Below are 19366 nucleotides of genomic sequence, written 5' to 3'. Positions count from 1 at the left end.
GTCGACGTGGGTCATTTGCATAACTAGCAGGGGCGGATCCAAGATTTGAGTTGGAAAAGGGGGGGCGTTAATTGAATTAAATGCCGTGCAAAGCCCTGTACACCCGTCCTTGGATCCGCGCCTGATTAGGTCAGGGATTTATTTCAAGAAGACGTCATGACATTTTAATTAAAGCACATGCGATTAGGATATTACAGGGTTTCATGGAATAAAATCTGGAATAAATGATGAAGTTTAATGACAGACATATAAGTGCTTCTGCAGAATTCATTTCTCCTTGAAAACAAACAGCAATAGACCTTTTTCATATTCCCGACTTTTTTTTTCTAAATTTTGAGCAAAGGGCAGTAACCGTCCAACCCCACAAACTAGTTCACTGTCCGATTGGAGCAATGGGCAGCAGTAGACTGTGACTTATTGTAAGCTGTGGTAAGTATTTGGTTACATTTAGCTACTTACCGAACTGTAAATCCTTTCACCCATGAGACCGCCGACCAGATTGTCGGGTGATGGTGGGTTACATCCCTTTGAAGAACTTGCTAAAATGGCTTGCATTTTGTAAATATGAAAAACGACTGGAGTAGAAATCACAGAATAAGTACGCGTGTGATTTTTCCCAGGGTAATAGCTAGCAAAGTTCGGGTATATGGGTTAGCAACACTCGGGTATATATATGAGTTTTTATCAATTTAGATCGAAGATCAGAATTGATATAGCAGTCGCCAGAGCCTTTAAATTTGTAAAGCCTGATAGCATCTACAATTATCTTACACTACAACAGGAAAGTAGTCCCATATTGGCATACCCCATTAAGGTTCAAATGCAGAAATTTAGGTCACCTTTATAGGTACTAATTATATATCAAATTTAATCCTTTATTTTTTTTATGCCAGTGAACAACTTATACTCCGAACTAACTATGCTTATTTGATTTGCATTAACAACGATCCAATTAAAAATAGTTGACATCTAACCTTATCATTACCTTTTTTTTAATGCATTTATCCGAATAAAGCAGTCGTTCAGTGTCGATGTATTAAGGGGTAATCAAGGGAACCAAGGTTATAGCGGTTATCAAAAGAATGTAATCCAGGGACAAAGACCAGACATGGAAAACAGACGTACACAACAAAGAACATAAAGTAACTAAAATCATACATACAAAGTAACAAAAGTAAATGAGCAACTCGAACTCCACTAAAAACTGGGAGCATGGACCAGGTGCACCGGTAGGGTAAGCGTCCTCCGCTTTTCTAGAAACACCCGCCGAGTTGCTCATAAAATGTCAAGTCCGGGGTAGACAAACCAGGGAAGGAAAACTATGACCCGTTGAATAAATCAGTTCTCATGGTGCTGATGGATACACCATAACGATCCACGAGTTCGTGATAACGACCATAAAACTTCTGTAGCCTATTTATTTTTAGACGCACAACCAACCATTTGATGCTTAGCTAGAAATGAAACCCTGTGAGATTGTAAATAGTCATCATAAAGAAAATCAGTATTATTTGCCGCTCATATTATGGTCATTTTTTTACAAAGGGTTGGCATAACCACAAAACCATCCTGACGTATCTCCCACTGTATCGTGTATTTTTATTACGGTTACCTCCTCGGGACACCGGGAGCCCGGAGATGACAAACAAAATTGAAACTACATGTATGCATAGACGATGCCATAGGAATTTCGATATTGCATTTCTCGGGAATTGTGTTATTTTTGGTCTGCTGTTATTGCTTTTTTTAATCATTCTTAATCTTTTTGACTATTTTGGCCATGTGTATCTTATTATAACAGAGTTGCAGGTGCATGGCCAATGTTCCTGCACTAGACACAATTGTTGAAATTATATTCTTAGACTTTATGGTTTACGGTTATGATACTGTACGTTTCTTTGGAACTATGTGTCCAGAAACTAAGCGCTTGTAAATGACACGTGTCTAAGGAATAACTTGTGGCCCTTGAGCTGTATGACTTACTGAGAAATGTAGCTAGTTGAGAGGATTATGTATCTAAGGATATGATTTATTTCAATGATTGTGGCTTAAGTTTGAATGATTTAACACACAGTTTCGACCTGGGTCGATTAATTGAATTTCGACGTAATAATCGCAAAACTGAGAATGGCCAACTAGAATATGGCAGTTCAATTATGCACTATGTCGGAGAGTTTAGTATACATTCATCTAGGTGTTCCACGCAGGGTAGTTAAAGTACTTTCGGGAAAAATCCGGAAAAAATATGATGGAATATACGGATCACTTTAAACCTCTCTTATTTCTTCCACAGGATAAATATGTTTCAGTAAAAGTTGTGATATAAGAAAACAAGCGATGAAAAGTACTTTATTTATCGTTTCTATATTTAGAATCGAAAGTAAGCATGTAGAATGACAATTAAAGATATATGGACGAACTTCACGTAAAACCGAAAAGTCCTGCATGATAATCCCAACAGATCCATATAGCCAATACCTTAAAAATGCGGCGTAGTTTTAGAAAAGTGCTATGCCTACATTTATTAACAAGCTTTAATATTTTATTTTGATAAAATTCACTGAAAAAATCGAAAATTTTGAATTTCCCGCTGTTCAATTCCCTCTGCAAACTTTATCATATAGCAGCATATCCGGCGTATTTCTTCAATATGTTGAAATAATGTTCACTTTTTTAAATACCTAATTTTTAATACAAACTCATTAAAACACGAAGGCAGAAATGGGTAATAATTAAGTTCTTACTGAAATCAAAGTACTCATATACTCATGTACTGAATCAATTTATGTCGCTTGTTTGACAATTTAACTTAGTATGAAAAGGGGAGAAGATATACATAAGAAACCGAGATCAACGCATCAAAATTGTATTAATTTATTAACATTAAACCCACTAATTAAATTTCACCATGATGTTCAGCATAAATGACACTAATTTAGTCTTTAAAATATACGCAAAAGTTCACATGGCATCGAAACAGTGCACATGTTTGTGTTTTATTCAATTTCGAGAGTGTTTACATGGTACACTTAAAATCGATAAACAGAAAACTCTCCACTTTTTTTTTTCAATTTGAAATTCAGTGTCGCAAACAACAAGTCGAGAATGCAGGTACATACACAGAGGTGTGCGCCGCACCCCTATGTAAAACAAATAAGCACGAGTACTATATAACTCGTCACTTTGATTTAATTGTGACTATCAAAGTACCCCAGACCTTCGGTGGATTAGGTTTGTCCCCCCTCCCTTAGAAAAATCCTGTGTTTTAGTCGCAATTATCTGTCAATGCAATCAAACTTGAGCAACAATTTTTGAAATCAACCCTAGTCTTAGATACATTTACCACATAATATTTACATGTCATCTCTCAGTTGATAATAGATACTAACATAGCTCAAATGCTACAAATTGGCACAACATACCCGAAGTCTTAGAATGCGATTTCAACAACAAGGTCAGATGAAGGAAACACAAGTTACGCATTTTAAGTCCCTTTACACTCGTGTACAGCTCTATTATCACATATAATCCAAGTTGCATCTAGTTTTGAAATAACATAACATTTCTTAAAATGTGGCCAAATAACGAAATAGAATAATAGTTACAAATTACAATAACACAAGACCGCAGACGTACACAATTCGTGGAAAAAATGCATTATTAAAATAACAAAGCCACTCGTTTTATTGTTATTTGTCTCCCGGCTCCCGATATCATGGATCGATCACTGCCCTCAAAATTGGTTAAAATTGAGATCCGTTTCAACCTAACTGTCAGCTTTTAGGTTGTTTTGTTTAAACCGGCGTGTTTTTTGTTGTTGCTTTTTTGTTTTTTTTGTTTATTATTTTTTTTTCGTTCTGAGGGATATAGGGATATGGCAGTGGCAGATCGGCGGGGGAAGGGCGTGCGGACCATTCCTGTTTTTTTTGTTTTTGTTTTTGTTTGTTTTTGTTTGTTTGTTTTTTTTTTTGTCATTTCAATGTATAAAATTGAGAAAAAATGGTAAGTACTGTCTTAACACCCCCTTTTTCTGAGGAACCCCGGCTGGCTCCCCTCCTTTTCAAAGTGTCAGGACCCGACCCTGTCTGATATAAGAATGTGTTCTGTGGCTTATGTGAGTAAATAATAGGGAATAAACCAATTCATCATAACGGTTCAACACAAAGAAATTCTCCGAATTTTTATCAATGCTGAGCACTGCTCTAAAATTTAAGAAACTGTGATGGCTTCGGGTTTGGGTCACCCTTTTACTATTTATACGCTTGTGTAGAATTTTGTCAAAAAGAGCAAATGAAACCCCTTTCTTTGTCGGATCACAGCCTTCTTTTTGTCAACATTTGGATAAACTTCCGCATGAAATGTGAAGAAAGCTCATTCGATTGTTGTACAGTATCACTCTTCAGTCACCACTTCCCCCTTTAGGACTAGTGAAATTGTGCAATCTAATATGGATTCTTTGCCTAGCCAAACATCAAATGGCTTTTTATGCGTCCAACATTTGTAGACAACTTGAGTATCGAAAGTAAACGACTGGTGTAGTCATGTAAATACATGTGGATAGAAATGAACAACTGGTACTGATAAGAGGGAAGACATCAAGAGCTTTTAATTGAAATCTTATTAATTTAAACCAAATAATATATTATTCCAGGGTTGGACGCAGGTTTTTATATTAGGGGTGGGGGCGCACAGTTAAAATTTCTGAAATATTCTTTTAGAGTGGGTCCAATATAGATATCTTTTATGGTAAAATTAGCCCGAAATTAAAGTTTCAATCTAAAACTGTCTAAATCTACCCTTGACAATCCATGCTTTGGAAATTTTAGGGGGGGGGGCACGCCCGCCACAATCCGCCCCAGTGCTATTCAGATTAACAGGTTTTTTGTTTTTTTGGGTTTTTTTTTATTTGGGGAAAAATGCGGAAACTAATTTGATATTTTTTAAATATATGGATCTATTTTCTTGTACCGGTGTAATAGATAATTTCATGTGCTAACATGCTTTACATATCTTAGGTTCTGGCGACTGCTTTATCAATTCTAAATTGATAAAATGATAGGGTTGTGTCACCTAAGCATGCCTCGAATTATATGACACATGTAGGAAAATCTAACTGTGAATAAATGATTATCAGTAAGCTGGTGTATTGATGAAATTTTTCCCTCTAAAAAGTCTGTATGGTTCTAGATGAGCTTTGTCGTAAAACGATGTATTTATTTTTATAATCCAACATAATGATAAGGGTTGGGTACTAGATCTGACAGCTACTCACCACTATATGAAATCATGAAAAAAAGTAACTCAAAGAGATATGTTTCATGGGTTGGATGTTTTTCTAAATAGTTGAATTTTAATCTACGAAAATTACAAATGTATTCACATTTATATGTACATATTTGTTAAAATATTTCTATTAAGAGTTACATGTATACTGTACATGATCATAAACTGCAAGCAGCAAACTAATTTGCTAGTACATGCTCATGCAACATATACATCTAGAACAAACTTGTTATTTAATCTAAGACATGAAATTTCATTGAAACAACAAAACAGAGAGTTGCTATGGAACAATATATAGTCATCAACATAGAACATGACTCACACTAAAGTCCCAATGAAAAGGGTTTTAAAGGCAGGTCGAAAAAGTCAACAGAAAACACGGGAACATGAAAACACAAAGAAGAACAAGACTAAGTTTGATTTTCTCAGAGTCTGTATGAAACATATCTTTACTTAATTAGAAACATTCATGTAGTATTTTTGACTTGTATATTCCATTTTTGCAGGGCACTGATAGCATGCTTAACTAGTATAGTGTGTACAGTTACTGTAACTACTTTTCATTTTTACATTTACATACATGTATATAATTATCAAACCAACCAGTCACCATTACATGCCTTCATTGAGCAATTGACAATTATATGGAGAGAAAACTATGCAACTTTTGAAGAAAACTGATTTATTAATTTGTAGTGGTAATAGTGATTGAACAAGTATACAAATAACAAAAGGTCATACATAAAGAATTAAAATAAATTATCATCATTATATTCATCATTATAGCTTAATTATACATGTATATAAAGGAATCATACTTAACATCTGTACTTACTTAAGAAGTACAAAGTACTATAATAACTTCTGTTTTTTGCAAAAATACTTGATTTTTAAAACTAGCACTAAAATGTATGAATATGTTTATGATAAATAAGTATGCAATAACGATATTACTTCTGAAAATCTTTCCTGTACTTGTTTGACCTCTAGTTAATCTTTCTTTTGCCATATTGTAAGACACACATTCTTTTTTTTTGTAAGTACATGCAGTGAATTAGACATAAATGTTTTGTTGTCTATAAACAAGTGCAAGTGTCTTCTTTAAAATTGCCTCTTTAAGCTTCATTCCTCCTCATACTTTGTTCTATTATCAAAACATGACATTTTCACTTCCTGTTCACCAACAAACAACACTCTGAAAAGTATCTAACATCTTTTGTTACATTAATTTTTATATATATACCTATTTGCATATATATTCCTAATACCATGTTATTCAATGTGGCCAGGACACCTCTCCAGAGTCAATGTAAGCAAGTTATTATTTTATTGATCTATCCAACATCATGGCATGACATAATAAATGGTTGGAGGTATCAGCTTCAACTCAACAATTTACTTTGGTGCATCCTGAAAATATATAAATATACACAATATAGTTATACATCTGTACCATACATTTACTGTACTGGATTACTTGTTATGATTGGCATGTCATCTAATATACAGCTTATTACTAGACATCTAATATCTGGGTTCTCAATAGGTCATTGCAATCTTTATGTAAAGATATTAACTATTTTCACTTCATAAAACCATGTCCACCATGATAAGAAAATGGAAAAAAATATTAAACACATCATGTTATAACTATGGAACAAATATGCAACAATAAGTCAAGCTAAGAAAATTGCAAGGAGCACCATTACTAGACAGACAAGATGATTGTGATTGTGTTTGTATATTTGTAAGAAAATGTGGTAGCCAGTGCATCACACTATTTACAGATTTGCTAAAATTAAAAATGAAACAATTGAAGGCACAGCTAACAATTTAAAAAAAAATTCCATTGTATATTTTTTCATCAGGTATTAATATGTACATTGTACATGTTATTTGTAGTCTCATTTACTACTGGTACTTAGATACATGTATTAGCAAGATGTTATCATTGAAATATTAATAGACAGTGCTACAATTCATCATCACCTATATGCACTTGTGTGTGTCAGTGTACATTTAACTGCACTTTGAAGTATGAAATATATTAAATCACCTGGTTGTACTGGCAAATGTCTTTCATATTTGGTCATCTTCTACATCACTTGGATAATACATACATACATACATACATTTATGTGTATGTATATAATCCTTGTTCAAACTGTTCAGGTAGTAAGAAGAGAGGGTCGTAAAACTATAAATGCAAATTGAGTCCCATGTGTTTCTTTAAAATTTATATTTGTGAACTGATTATACAATTTGCTGATGAATAACAAACATGTATGAAATGGGTTGTCATAGTATTATCTTGTGTTCACAACAGTTATATTTTGGTGAAAATCATGCAAACATATTGCTCTTTCAAAATTTTTAATGCCTTTGTAATTATAAGAAATCAGTCAAAAAGAAAATACACTCCTGATGCTGAAAAATTGTTATGAAATCTCATTGTGATTTATTCCTGAATTCACACACATACATGTACTGCTAAATTCCCCATTTAATCTAACTTCTGTTCAGTGCAGAATGAAATTATATTCATTTTAGATGCAAGATATTGTAAAATTTTCCCAAAGTTTCAAAACCATTGGTACAGAAATTTCAATTTCACAGGCAATATCCTGTAATCATGAGTAAGGGTTTTCATACTAAAGAGTTTTTAGTCTGCATGTTTCTATGTATGTATCAAATCAGTAGCAGATCAAACACCAAAGTCAAAGATTACTATTATAGACTAGTGCTGAATTGTACACAAGAAATGGTCACAGAGAACAGATCAGAATGTAGCATGACACATGAATATACATGTATGTTTGTCATACAAGTTATCCTTGATACCATATTTCTGTGATAACTTCGAAGATGGAAATAACTTGTGTTATACACTACAAAGATATGCACAGTTATAATCAATCTCGACTCTAGTGGCAAACCTTGATATTGAAAATTAAAAACATGTCAAGATTGTGTACAAAGTCGGGTCATCGTTTTTGGACCAAGGAAAGGCAAAATTTTATGTGTATGATCAAAAATTATAGAATATCGATTAACAATTTATTGTTAATAAACATTACCTGTTGCTATCACTTCATACGTTGGTATATTGAAAAAGCCGTAACATTACGTTCTGTAACGTAATTTTCTTCTCGTTAGTCGAAAGAATGTGCGATCAGCTGACCGAAATGAATATATCAAGCTTCTCAGTAACGTCGTTTTCCTTATAAGGTAAAAAAGCTCCGCCCACGACTAATGATATGCACATTCACAAAATGGCATATTTCCTCTTTTAAATATTGTGTTCTATCGTCTTGCAATAAAATTTTGAGAGAAAACGCCTATTTCTTCCTTATACAAGTATAAACTGAGTAACAAAGACCGGGAAATATTGAAAAAAAAACACCTCGCTATGATCGAAGCGAAGGCAATGTTGTCGACGTTTCTATAGCTACGAAATGACGTCACGACAAAGTTATCTCCCCTTGTAGAAACCTCAACGAAAGTACCTTAACTACCCTGCACATGTCAACTGATATCAAGCCTGAATAATACGCAAACTGGTGCACTGTTATGATGCATCATACATTTTGGTGTATGTGTGTGTGTGTGTGTTTTTTTTTTTTTTTTTTTTTTTTTTGTTTTAATGACCCTCGTAATCAGAATGGTGAATTAAAAAAAAACAGAAAGTTCAGTATTAACTATTCATAACAATAAGCTTTGTTGAGAAGCTGAGAAACGTTTGAATTCGATCCCGCTACTTTCCTTTTATTCCATATTTTTTTGTAATTTGACGATCATTTGAGGCGTAACAATTCAAACGATCGATATAAATTGATTCAGTACATGAGTACTTTGATTTTAACACGTTCCATCAACCAATTGAAATCCGAGATTTTTACAAAGCCTGGAATAACAAGTTTTATATACAGGAAAGATTGTTTTATACAACCTTGCAAAGGGCATTGCATGTTAGGATGGTGTATAATAATTGTCCAGTTAATCCGGAGAGCAATTTGAAACTGCAAAAATCAACGTGTTAATTGATTTTTATTGCTAAGGAATATTCCTCATAAAGGGAACTATAATATAATTAGCCGGATGTAAATCTCTCCCGCACTTGGGATGAACTTTATAGAATATGAACTAAAATCGCATAAGATTCTATTTATGAGACATTCTTTTTCATTATTGATAAGATCGTATCAATTACTTGTTAGTACGGGGATTCGTGCTACAGTACAGTATGGAATTCAAACTCCGACATTGCTTCTTTTCAAACAATATCAAATCTTTCATAACTTTATGTAAAGTCTTAAAGTGAATGTTTTCAGACAAACGTAAAATTCAGACTTTAAAGTGAGAAATAGTAAATTGTTAGTTTGCTACACTAATTTCCGGTTGCATATTTCGGGATTTTTGGGAACATAAAATCGACTGAATTTAGAATATCATAAATGTTTTCAACTCGTTTTAACTTCTATTGATCTAAAATATCATTCAGAACTGGTGGACCCAGTTTCAGTATGAAATTCCTCATAATAATAGAAAAAAACGGCGATATAGTGATCTGGGTACGGCGTATTTGGTACGGGTACGGGTTACACATTTCGGGGTGTACTTTCTTTGTTTTTATTTGATCTTCCATTCCGAACTTGAGTATCGTCTGTTTTGCTTGTATCCATAAGACCTTACGTATTAAATATGTATTTATCAAATGTGTGTAGGAGTGAGAGCTTTTTGACCTAGCTTACACATTTTTTTTTCAAATACTATTAATTTGAGGCTTCAAAATGTGGGCGTGTGGGCTGTGTAAGTTTCTTATTTTTTTTCCAGCACAGTCGGTATATTTTCGGTTTTTACTCTTTGACCTTAAAGAAGTTCTTCCATGGAAACGCAAGTTTCCTGATTGCAATGCTGTTTCCCAATTGGCCAAAAACTGAAAAAACGAAATTGCGTGCCATGTGTTATTTCCTGAATGAAATATAGAAAATTATTAAATTTTACCGCGTCGGCTATCTTTTTTGAAAGATAGTACTTTTTTTCTTTTTTAACCTCATTAAAATTAATCTTTTTTTAACAAAGGACCTACCATTCTTTATTTTGAGCAGCATATCAAATATGAAAAGTACCTTTGCAAAGGTTTGGATGCAGACATTAGGAGAGGATTTACTTCGTACAAGAAATGAACTTAAACAATTGAATGTGTTTGTCTTCATCCTTTGACTGCAACACTTACACTGTCTGAACTTGAAAAAATATATGGTGATGTCAAAGACCGGTCGGTACAGAGAGCATATGACAAACCTGTGTCTTCTACTTCCATTTTAGACTCGTCATTATTAAATAATGGACCATGCGATTAATCAGTTGGGTGTGTCCAGAGCCCCGAAAGAGTGTACAAAAGTGTATGTTAGATTGTATTCTAAAAAGCTAACGTGTTTATTCTGGGCATACTTATTACAATGTAGGTTTACATACAACTGTAACCTTGTTCAATCCATAGCCTTAGTATTACGCTTTTTTGTCGTTTTTTTAAACCCTTTATGTCAATTCCTATTGTTTTCAATAACCTTGCTCGTATTCTTGAATAAGTATGTATGCTTTTGAAATTTAACAAGAAATTTGTTCATTATTTTAAGGGTATATAGATATACTTAGGCACTATATTATGATTCCATTCATCATTCTGTCTGTCCGAATTTTGTGGCAACCATCTTGACTCCCAATGGATGGATTGATTTCAAACTTTATATAGAATGGGCTTAAAAATTGTAAGCGATTTTGTTTTCTGTCTAATGTCAACTTCCTGTTTTGTGGGAATGTGCTAATTTTTTTATGGACAGTAATGTATACCTGGCATGACAATGTGTGCAACTTCATTTTGCCATTTTGCTCGGCAATGCAACATATATATTGCTCTATTAAGTACCATTCTGTGTAAGAATCAGGCAATGGGCGGCACATCATTTTTCTCCCTTTGGTCTTTTATGACTCAAATACATTCAATACATATAGAAAACCACGGAAAAGCTATTTAAATTTATCCTGAAGCATCTATGAAATCTATGATATTTTTTACTGTTTAAAAAGGGAAAAAGTGCTCGAAAATTCAACTAAATTTGAGGCAAACTTTAAAAAAAAAGAGGCGCGTATCTGAGGTCAAATTGAAGTGTAGGCAAAATTACGGCGGAGCCCAGGTAGGGGGTCCATAGGACGAAGCCCCCCCCCCCGAAAGCTCCGCGGAGATAGCGTTTTAGAGCATCATTTATGCCTCTCCTGGATGTATTTTATCTAAAAAAAAAATGACAAAATTAAGTGCAGGCAAAAGCTTTTTTGCCTAACGGCAGCTACGCGCCTGAGAAAACACTTTGAACACCTTACACACATTTTGCCTAATTCTTAGACAGAGAAGTACTTAAAACAAAACTAGTTTAGTTAATAATAATAATGTTTGGGTAAAAGATCTCTTATGGGTGTTTTACTGATTCTTGAATGGAAATACCATATAAAAAATTTGTATCTTAACAGTTGTATACTCTGCTTTGAGCAATTGAAATGGTGCATGGAAACGTCTAAAATAAAAACAAAAATACAATTCATAACTCGTATGATTTATTATTTTCAATAATACAAAAAACATTTTACCAATCATTATATTTAGTAACTAAACAAAAATAATATAGAACAAATATGGAACAATGTTGTATTAAAGTAAAGATCTACTTCCGGTATGTACACAGGACAAAATGTATGGAAATAAAATGTTATTTGATGGGTAACAGTTACATGTTATCTTCAGGTAAATTAAATAAATATAAAATGAATGATAACTAGTATGCATTAAAAATTAAAACAAGCAATCGACGACAATATTTAGTAACTTTTGTGAAAATCATTAAAAAATCTAAATAATTATTTTATCAATATATTTATTATAACTATGATTTGTGTTTTTTTTTTTTTATTTTCTGGTCGGTTTTAGTATTTTTTTTTATTGTTTTATTTCTTTTTTTAAATGACTTTTTCTGATATTTTCAACTGTTCTTAACATTAGTTCATAGTTCCGCATTAATGTTTTTCTTCAGCATGACTTTTCTCGCGTATTGGAAGCATGAGAAAAGTCCCCTAATCCTGTCGACAAGTGTCTTCTTCTGTTGCTTGTCATACATTCTACAGCAACAGTATTGGATCCTCCCACATTAAACAAAGCTTCAACTTTCTTTCTGCCCATTTCATCTTTTGTTACCTCATGTTCAATAACAGTTTTTGTTGGCTCAGTTTCTGTTATATCTTCTGTTGCCTCATTTTCAATAACAGTTTTTGTTGGCTCTGTTCCTGTTGCATCTTTTGATTGCTCGTTTTCTGTATGATCTTTTGATGGTTCATTTTCTGTAACATCTTTGCCATTGATTTGGTTCTTTTTATTTTCTGGAAATTGAAATTGAAAATAAATCATCAAGCTATTTGTAAAGCCTCTGTGCTCATTCCATTTACCTTTAAAAGACTTGAGGTGTAGCTTTCTTTGTTGATGTTAGGTTTTACACTATTACATAAAATTTGAAATATCATGTGGTAAATTTCTTTTTAACTTATAATTTATGTTTATATTATACTATAATTATATTCAAGGGGAGGTATTATGCATACTTTTCTCCTGCTTTTCAGACTTTTTCTTTCCTTCTTAAATTTATTTCTCAATCTTTCTTTTTTCGTTTTTAGCATCCTTTATTTCTTTCATTACATCGTTGTGCCAACTTTTCCACATTTTCTTTTCTTCAGCTTTTTGTTTGTCCTCTTCCATCTGATGGTAAAGTTTCGCTTTCTTTTCCAATACTTTTTGCAGCTTCTTCTCATCTTTCTTTTTTATTTTCTCTAGCTTTTTAATTTCTTTCTTCTCCTTATTGCTGAGACCCTGCAAAACAATGTACAAATTAATCATGTGACTTTGACTTCGATAATGAGTGTTATACATATTAGTCATGTGACTTTGATAAGAATTGGTATACACATTTGTCATGTGACATTGATGAGAAGTATACATATTGGTCATGTGACTTTGACATGGTGTGGTACACATATTATCACGGCAGTGATCGAACCACCGCGAGGAGTTGTTAATTGAAACCCAAAAGTTTGTACTGAAAATGTTTATTGTCAGACGTGATGTGATTTCAATAATATTATATATGGATTTCGCAATATATAACATTTATCTATTCGCAATCAGAAACGCAATATTACGCAACACTTCAACAATAATCCATGAATGAAATCTCTTTGATACTGCTTATAAACATCTACGTCAAAACTGTAAAAAATACAATAAAATTGTGTGAGTACAAAACCATGTTCATGAAGCATCAAAACAATATGAAATAACACACAATTTACCATGAAAAATTACGATAAATTCGGTTATAAAGTATTTCTAAAAATCAATAAAATAATTACTTGGAGCCTCACGTTTATTTACCTATCAACAAAATCGTAAAAATCAAACTTGACAAAGAACTTTTTAACTTGAAATATCATAGAATTAAGCTGATTAATTATAAATCTACGCAAAATAATGAGATATGGATGCATACGATCAAAATAAGCCAATTTAAAAGAAAATGTATGTGTAAACAATCGTCAATGTTCAAAATCAATAACATTCAAATAAAAATGTACTCAAGATTGAAACAATGATATGAAAACATTATTTACACTAATAATATTACGATTACATACCTTTTTGGGCTTATAAACTCTAAAACGTAAATTAGTTTCGTCAAAATTTCAAATGGCGTAAGATATTTCAACGTGTCTATTCTAAATACGGAATCGTACCGGATTAAAATTCCGGAAAACAGTTAACATTTACATGGCTCCCCAAAATTGAAATTCTTCAATTTTCAAAATTTTAAAATATCGAAAAAGTATTAACACAATAATGCACTAGTATAAAAATATTGCGACCAATACCATCATCATGTCAAATAGTATTTTCAAAATATTTACTACATGTTCAGATAAAATACAGTTTATCAATAAACAAGCGTCAATGCACACACTTACATATATTACTGAGGCTCATCGGCGGGGATTTCCTCGGTCTCATGTAACAGAACCAGTTTATGAATAGGTCTATCTGATTCCATCAAGCTTGTTCTTCTAACACCTTTAGAATCCAAATCAGAAGATCCAATCGAAAGTCTAACTTTCCTAACTAAACCATCATTGTCAATATTAGCCTCCAACACTCGGCCAATTTTCCAAACATTTCTTGGCAGGTTATCATCTATAACCATGACGACGTCATCAACTTTGAAATTCCTACGGGTTTTGGTCCACTTGTCTCTAGCTTGAAGGTTACTTAGATATTCTCTGCGCCACCTTAACCAAAACTCATTCGCTAGATACTGAATACGTCTCCATCTCCGCCTTACATATAAGTCTGGTCTTATGATTGATTGATTGATTGATTATTGCTGTTTATTGCCGTTTCGGCGACCAGGGCCATATCACGGCAAGAACATTTAATGCAAGGAAAATATTAAAATTAAGATCAAAGTCTCTTCATAAAATAATGAAATTAAAAAGAAGCAGCTATTTACATATAAAAAGGTACATAAAAGGTGAACCTAAGACATAAAATACATATAGAAACATAAATTCGATAAAACATTTAAAATATTGAAAAGTCTTATGAATTTTCCTGGAGGTGGCAAAATGATCTTGGATTTCATTGTCAGCAGGTGATTGGGAGTAAGTACAGGTGAATGAGGATCGTTCACATTTTCTGTGGAGAGAGGACGTGAATTAACGATTGCAGTAACTTCGCAAATGAAAGTCCGTAATGATTCATCATCAAGTTGTTGACTTAATTTTGACAGCAACGTTGCCAATACACTTCTAACAGTCCTAATTTGCCTCTCCCAGACACCTCCCATATGACTTGCATAGGGTACATTAGTTCTCAAATTGAAATAGTCGCATCCTTCATTTTTGAGAAATTCCGCTACTCGTTCGTCGTCCATTTCTGACACTGCGCGATCCAACTTATTCTTAGCGCCGATAAAATTAGTCCCTCTATCCGACCTAAGATGACGAATGGGTCCTCGATACATAAGAATCGACGAAGAGCGTTTATGAATGAGTCCGTATCCAAGGAGTTGGCAATTTCCAAATGAATGGCTCTACTGGTAAAGCAAGTGAAAATCACTGCATATCTTTTTAGTTCCTTTCTCCCTTCTTTTACTAGAAACGGTCCAAAGCAGTCAACGCCACAGTATGAAAAGGGTGGTGCGGGTTCAACTCTATCACTTGGAAGATCCGCCATTTTCTGACCTTGTGACCTTCCACGAAGCTTCCTGCATGTGTAACAATGGTAAATAACGTTTGTTACTGCTGAACTACACCCTAAAATCCAGAAGCCATTACTTCGCAATTCATTCGTCGTTATTCCTCGACCTTGGTGCTGTACTCTTTCATGGTAGTGTTTGACCAGCAAGTCAGTAACATGATCCTTCCTTGGTAGAATGATCGGATGTTTTACTTCATATGCATCGAGCGATTGACGTGTTCGACCTCCTACTCGGATGAGTCCATTTTCATCCAATATAGGATCCAACCGATGAAGATTCGAATCTTTACTGATTTCAACATTCCGTTTAAGTTTATCAATGTCCTTTTCAAAATGAACAGCTTGACCTATTCGCAAAATTTCAACCTGAGCTCTCTGTAGATCTTCAACAGTCTGAGAGTTATGCTCAACACATTCCTTTGTCGTTTCGTTTTCTTTGTCCAGACGTTTCCTTAACAGACGCTTCAAACGAATACAATTAGCAATGGCACGTTTGGCTTTGTCCCATCTAGAAAAATAAGCTAGTCTATCTAACATCGAAGAAGTCGTATTTTCCGTACAAGTCGTAAATGACTGAACTTTCTTCACCTCGGGATCGTCTTTCATGTCTTCCAAGTCAGTGACTGCATGAGATGTCGGTAATTCCTTATTCCACAAGAAAGTTGGGTCTGTTATCCAATTCGAGCTGATCAATTCTGAAGCTGTTGCTCCTCTGGATGCTATATCAGCAGGATTTTCCTTAGATTGTACATATTTCCACTGACAAGGATTGGTTTGATCTCTGATAAGCTGAACTCTATTTCCTACGAAAACATGAAAGCGTTTAGCGTCATTCATAATAACCGAATTTGCATCTGAAAAATGATGAAATTCCATAATTTTGACATCAGTGAAATCATCTGGGATTACACATCGCTTGATTTGTAGGTTCGCTAACTCATTCAAATCACTTCTCCACCGTTCCCATCGCATATGCAAATTTTGGGAATCGGGTCGTCCCAATCAACATCATCTCCGCATGTTTGTTGTAAGATTTGTTTTCCTACCAATACCACTGGTGATATGAAACCCAAAGGATCATATACAGAGCTTACTGTCGACAAGATTCCTCTACGGGTCAGTGGCTTGTCACTCAATGTAATTCTGAATTGAAATGCGTCAGATTCAATGTTCCACTGAACACCAAGTGTTGTTTCAATCGGTAGTTGATCATTGAAAATATCTATGCCTTTCAATCCGACAGCTCGATCTTCGACTGGTATAGAGCTCAAAACTTCTTTCAATGTCACATGTAAATGCGATCTTTCCTTGTCGAAAACGACATAAGACTCCAATGAGGGTGTTAGATCGGGACCTTGCAGTAGGTGGTCATTTAAACTTTTGTCTTTAAACTTAGAACTGCAGTCGAATACAACTCTCAACTTATCCGGTTTCCGTGGATGAAACACTCCATGATGCGGAATATACCATTCAAAGCCTTCATCTTGGGACATTTCTGACTGAGAAACAATCTCGGCATGACCTCTCTTAATAAGATTTTCCATGAATTCCTTATAGAGCTCATAATATCGTTTATCCGCCTTGAATCGCTTGGTGAGATTTGTAAGTCTCCGCATCGCCACAAATCTATTATTAGGAAGATGAGGAGGTTCTCCTTTAAACGGTAGTGGTAAACTGTAGTGTCCACTACTATCGTCGAACTCAATTCCGTCACTTACAACCTGAATGAATCTCTTGTCTTCCTGTGACATACTATTTGAATCATTGCATGCCGTATTCTCACTAAAGTCCAACTCGAACATACTAGAAACTTCGACCGGTTGTAGTACCTTGACCTTTGTTCTTAACGCAAACGAAACCTTATCAACATTATGCTGATCGTAAGATTGCCAAGGAGTTACCAGTTCCGGTGGAACTTCACAAACCATAGTACGATGACTCAATCCGATTGTGTCTTGCTCATCCAATACATTAGAGCCCTTTGGGTCCACGATACCTACTATGCCACATCCAAGATCTGTTCTCTGTCCATAGGGTCCATCGCTGTCTGGTGGTATAACTTCACGAGGCATCAACGCCATTGAACAGTTGTAACCTATAAGCAGGCCTATTTCACAGTTTGCCATAGGCATTAATTTATCAGCTATGGGGCTAAGATGAGACCATGATCTCGCAATTTCCGGAGTGGGTATGTGGCTTTTGTTAGCCGGAATAATACTTCTAGAAAAGGTATCTGGTAGAGCTATTCTATCTGTACTGTCGTGTCCTCGCACCAGTAGTCCCTTAAAACGAGCACTTCTAACGGTTTTATTCTCTGCTAGCAAGCTTAAGTGTGACACCTGTTCCAGCCAAACCGAGAGATCTGCAGGTTTCCTCTAGGATGAAACAAGTATCAGATTGTGTGTCTAACATAGCATACACCAACCTTTCATTGTCTGGATTATCGCAATGTGACAAGTACACTGGTAGTACCATACTGTTCTTGCTAAGAGCTTTGCTACTACTAAGAAATGATATGCTCGTATGTGACGCCTGAACTATTGACTTTGTTTCACAAGTAAAGGGATTATTTGAGTCCTTTGATTGTACCTTTGAATTATCTACATCAACATGGAATGCAGTTGGGTGCAGCTTTGAACATTTCTCACATTTTTTCTTACGTTTACAGTTTTTGGATATGTGTCCTCCTTTGAGACACCCAAAGCATAGTTTCTTGCTTCTAGCTAATTCCTTTCTGTCACCGATTTCTTTACTCAGGAAGGTTCTGCAGTTATCAAGATAATGGTCCTTTCCACATAATGGACACTTTATTTCGGGTTTCTTCTGTTCCTTCGTCTCAATAGCAAATGAGCGACCATCGATTCTCTGATTTGTATACTTAGATTTGGTACTACCGGCTCTGTTGTCAGAAGATTTTATAGTTGTTACAGGGTCTGAGGCAATCTTCGCTTCTTTATTGATGAAGTCCATAAAGTACTTGAATGGTGGAAATCGTTGTTCATCTTCCTTCCACTGAAAAACCATTCTACTCCATTTAGTGGCTAGCCAATCTGGTAATTTTGCCATCAGCTTACGGTTTTCCCGATCGTCATCCAGAATCCCGAGAGTTCCTAAGGAGAGCATAGCTGCGTGACACTGTTTTAAGAAATCTGCAAACTTCTGGAGCGCTTTACTGTCTCGAGATGCAATCTTGGGCCATTTTTTCAACTTGTCTCTAAATGCATTACCGATCACAAATGGATCCCCAAACCGCTCGTCTAATAGAATTTTGGTAAAGTAGAAAGTAGTTCTCTACAGCTTCCTTCGCTGGTCCAGCGAGATATTTCTTCAAATAATGAATTTGCTCGGCTTTCGGTATGTGTCGTTGTTCTATTAGCGTACTAAATGCTGCCTTCCATCCAGGATATAACAGAGGATCGCCACTGAAGACAGGAGGTTCCGGAGGTGGTAGTCTGCCAAGACTTACATGGTCCATCAAAGTTTTCATAATCGCAGATAGTCCATTATCTACTGTGGTCTGATTCATACCCAATGTAAGTGCCATTGTTCCACGGGTAGCCGACCCTGATATATCATTATGTTAGACTGGTGTGAACGCATTCGCATCTGGGTTAAGCGTGTTCGGTGTATTTGGTAGAGGTCTAAAACTGACTAGTATATGTTGGCTTCGACTTAGACACACCATTACTTTCTTGAGACGCGATTCTGACCTTAGAAGTTTGTGGCATTGTGACA

General features: G+C 34.8%; 2 protein-coding genes across 2 annotated transcripts; both read right to left on the bottom strand.

Moving 5' to 3' along the window:
• Positions 1 to 15286: 15286 nt before the first annotated feature.
• LOC148614153 (uncharacterized) lies at positions 15287 to 16468 on the bottom strand. The gene has a single exon (XM_088590435.1). The coding sequence runs from the start codon at positions 16466 to 16468 to the stop codon at positions 15287 to 15289; it is 1182 nt and encodes a 393-aa protein (XP_088446561.1).
• Positions 16469 to 16572: 104 nt separating this feature from the next.
• Positions 16573 to 18754, bottom strand: LOC148614152 (uncharacterized). The gene is made up of 2 exons (XM_088590434.1): positions 18221 to 18754; positions 16573 to 18006 (listed from the first exon to the last, which is right to left on the bottom strand). The coding sequence occupies exons 1-2, from the start codon at positions 18752 to 18754 to the stop codon at positions 16573 to 16575; spliced, it is 1968 nt and encodes a 655-aa protein (XP_088446560.1).
• Between the last annotated feature and the right edge of the window lie 612 nt (positions 18755 to 19366).

This window comes from Perna viridis, chromosome 6, assembly GCF_037379345.1.
Source record: "Perna viridis isolate PV_CMFRI_1.1 ecotype Kerala chromosome 6, ASM3737934v1, whole genome shotgun sequence".
Classification (NCBI taxonomy): Eukaryota; Metazoa; Mollusca; class Bivalvia; order Mytilida; family Mytilidae; genus Perna; species Perna viridis.
The sequence above is the reverse complement of the archived record's forward strand: the minus strand, read 5'-3'. Positions and strand labels throughout refer to the sequence as shown.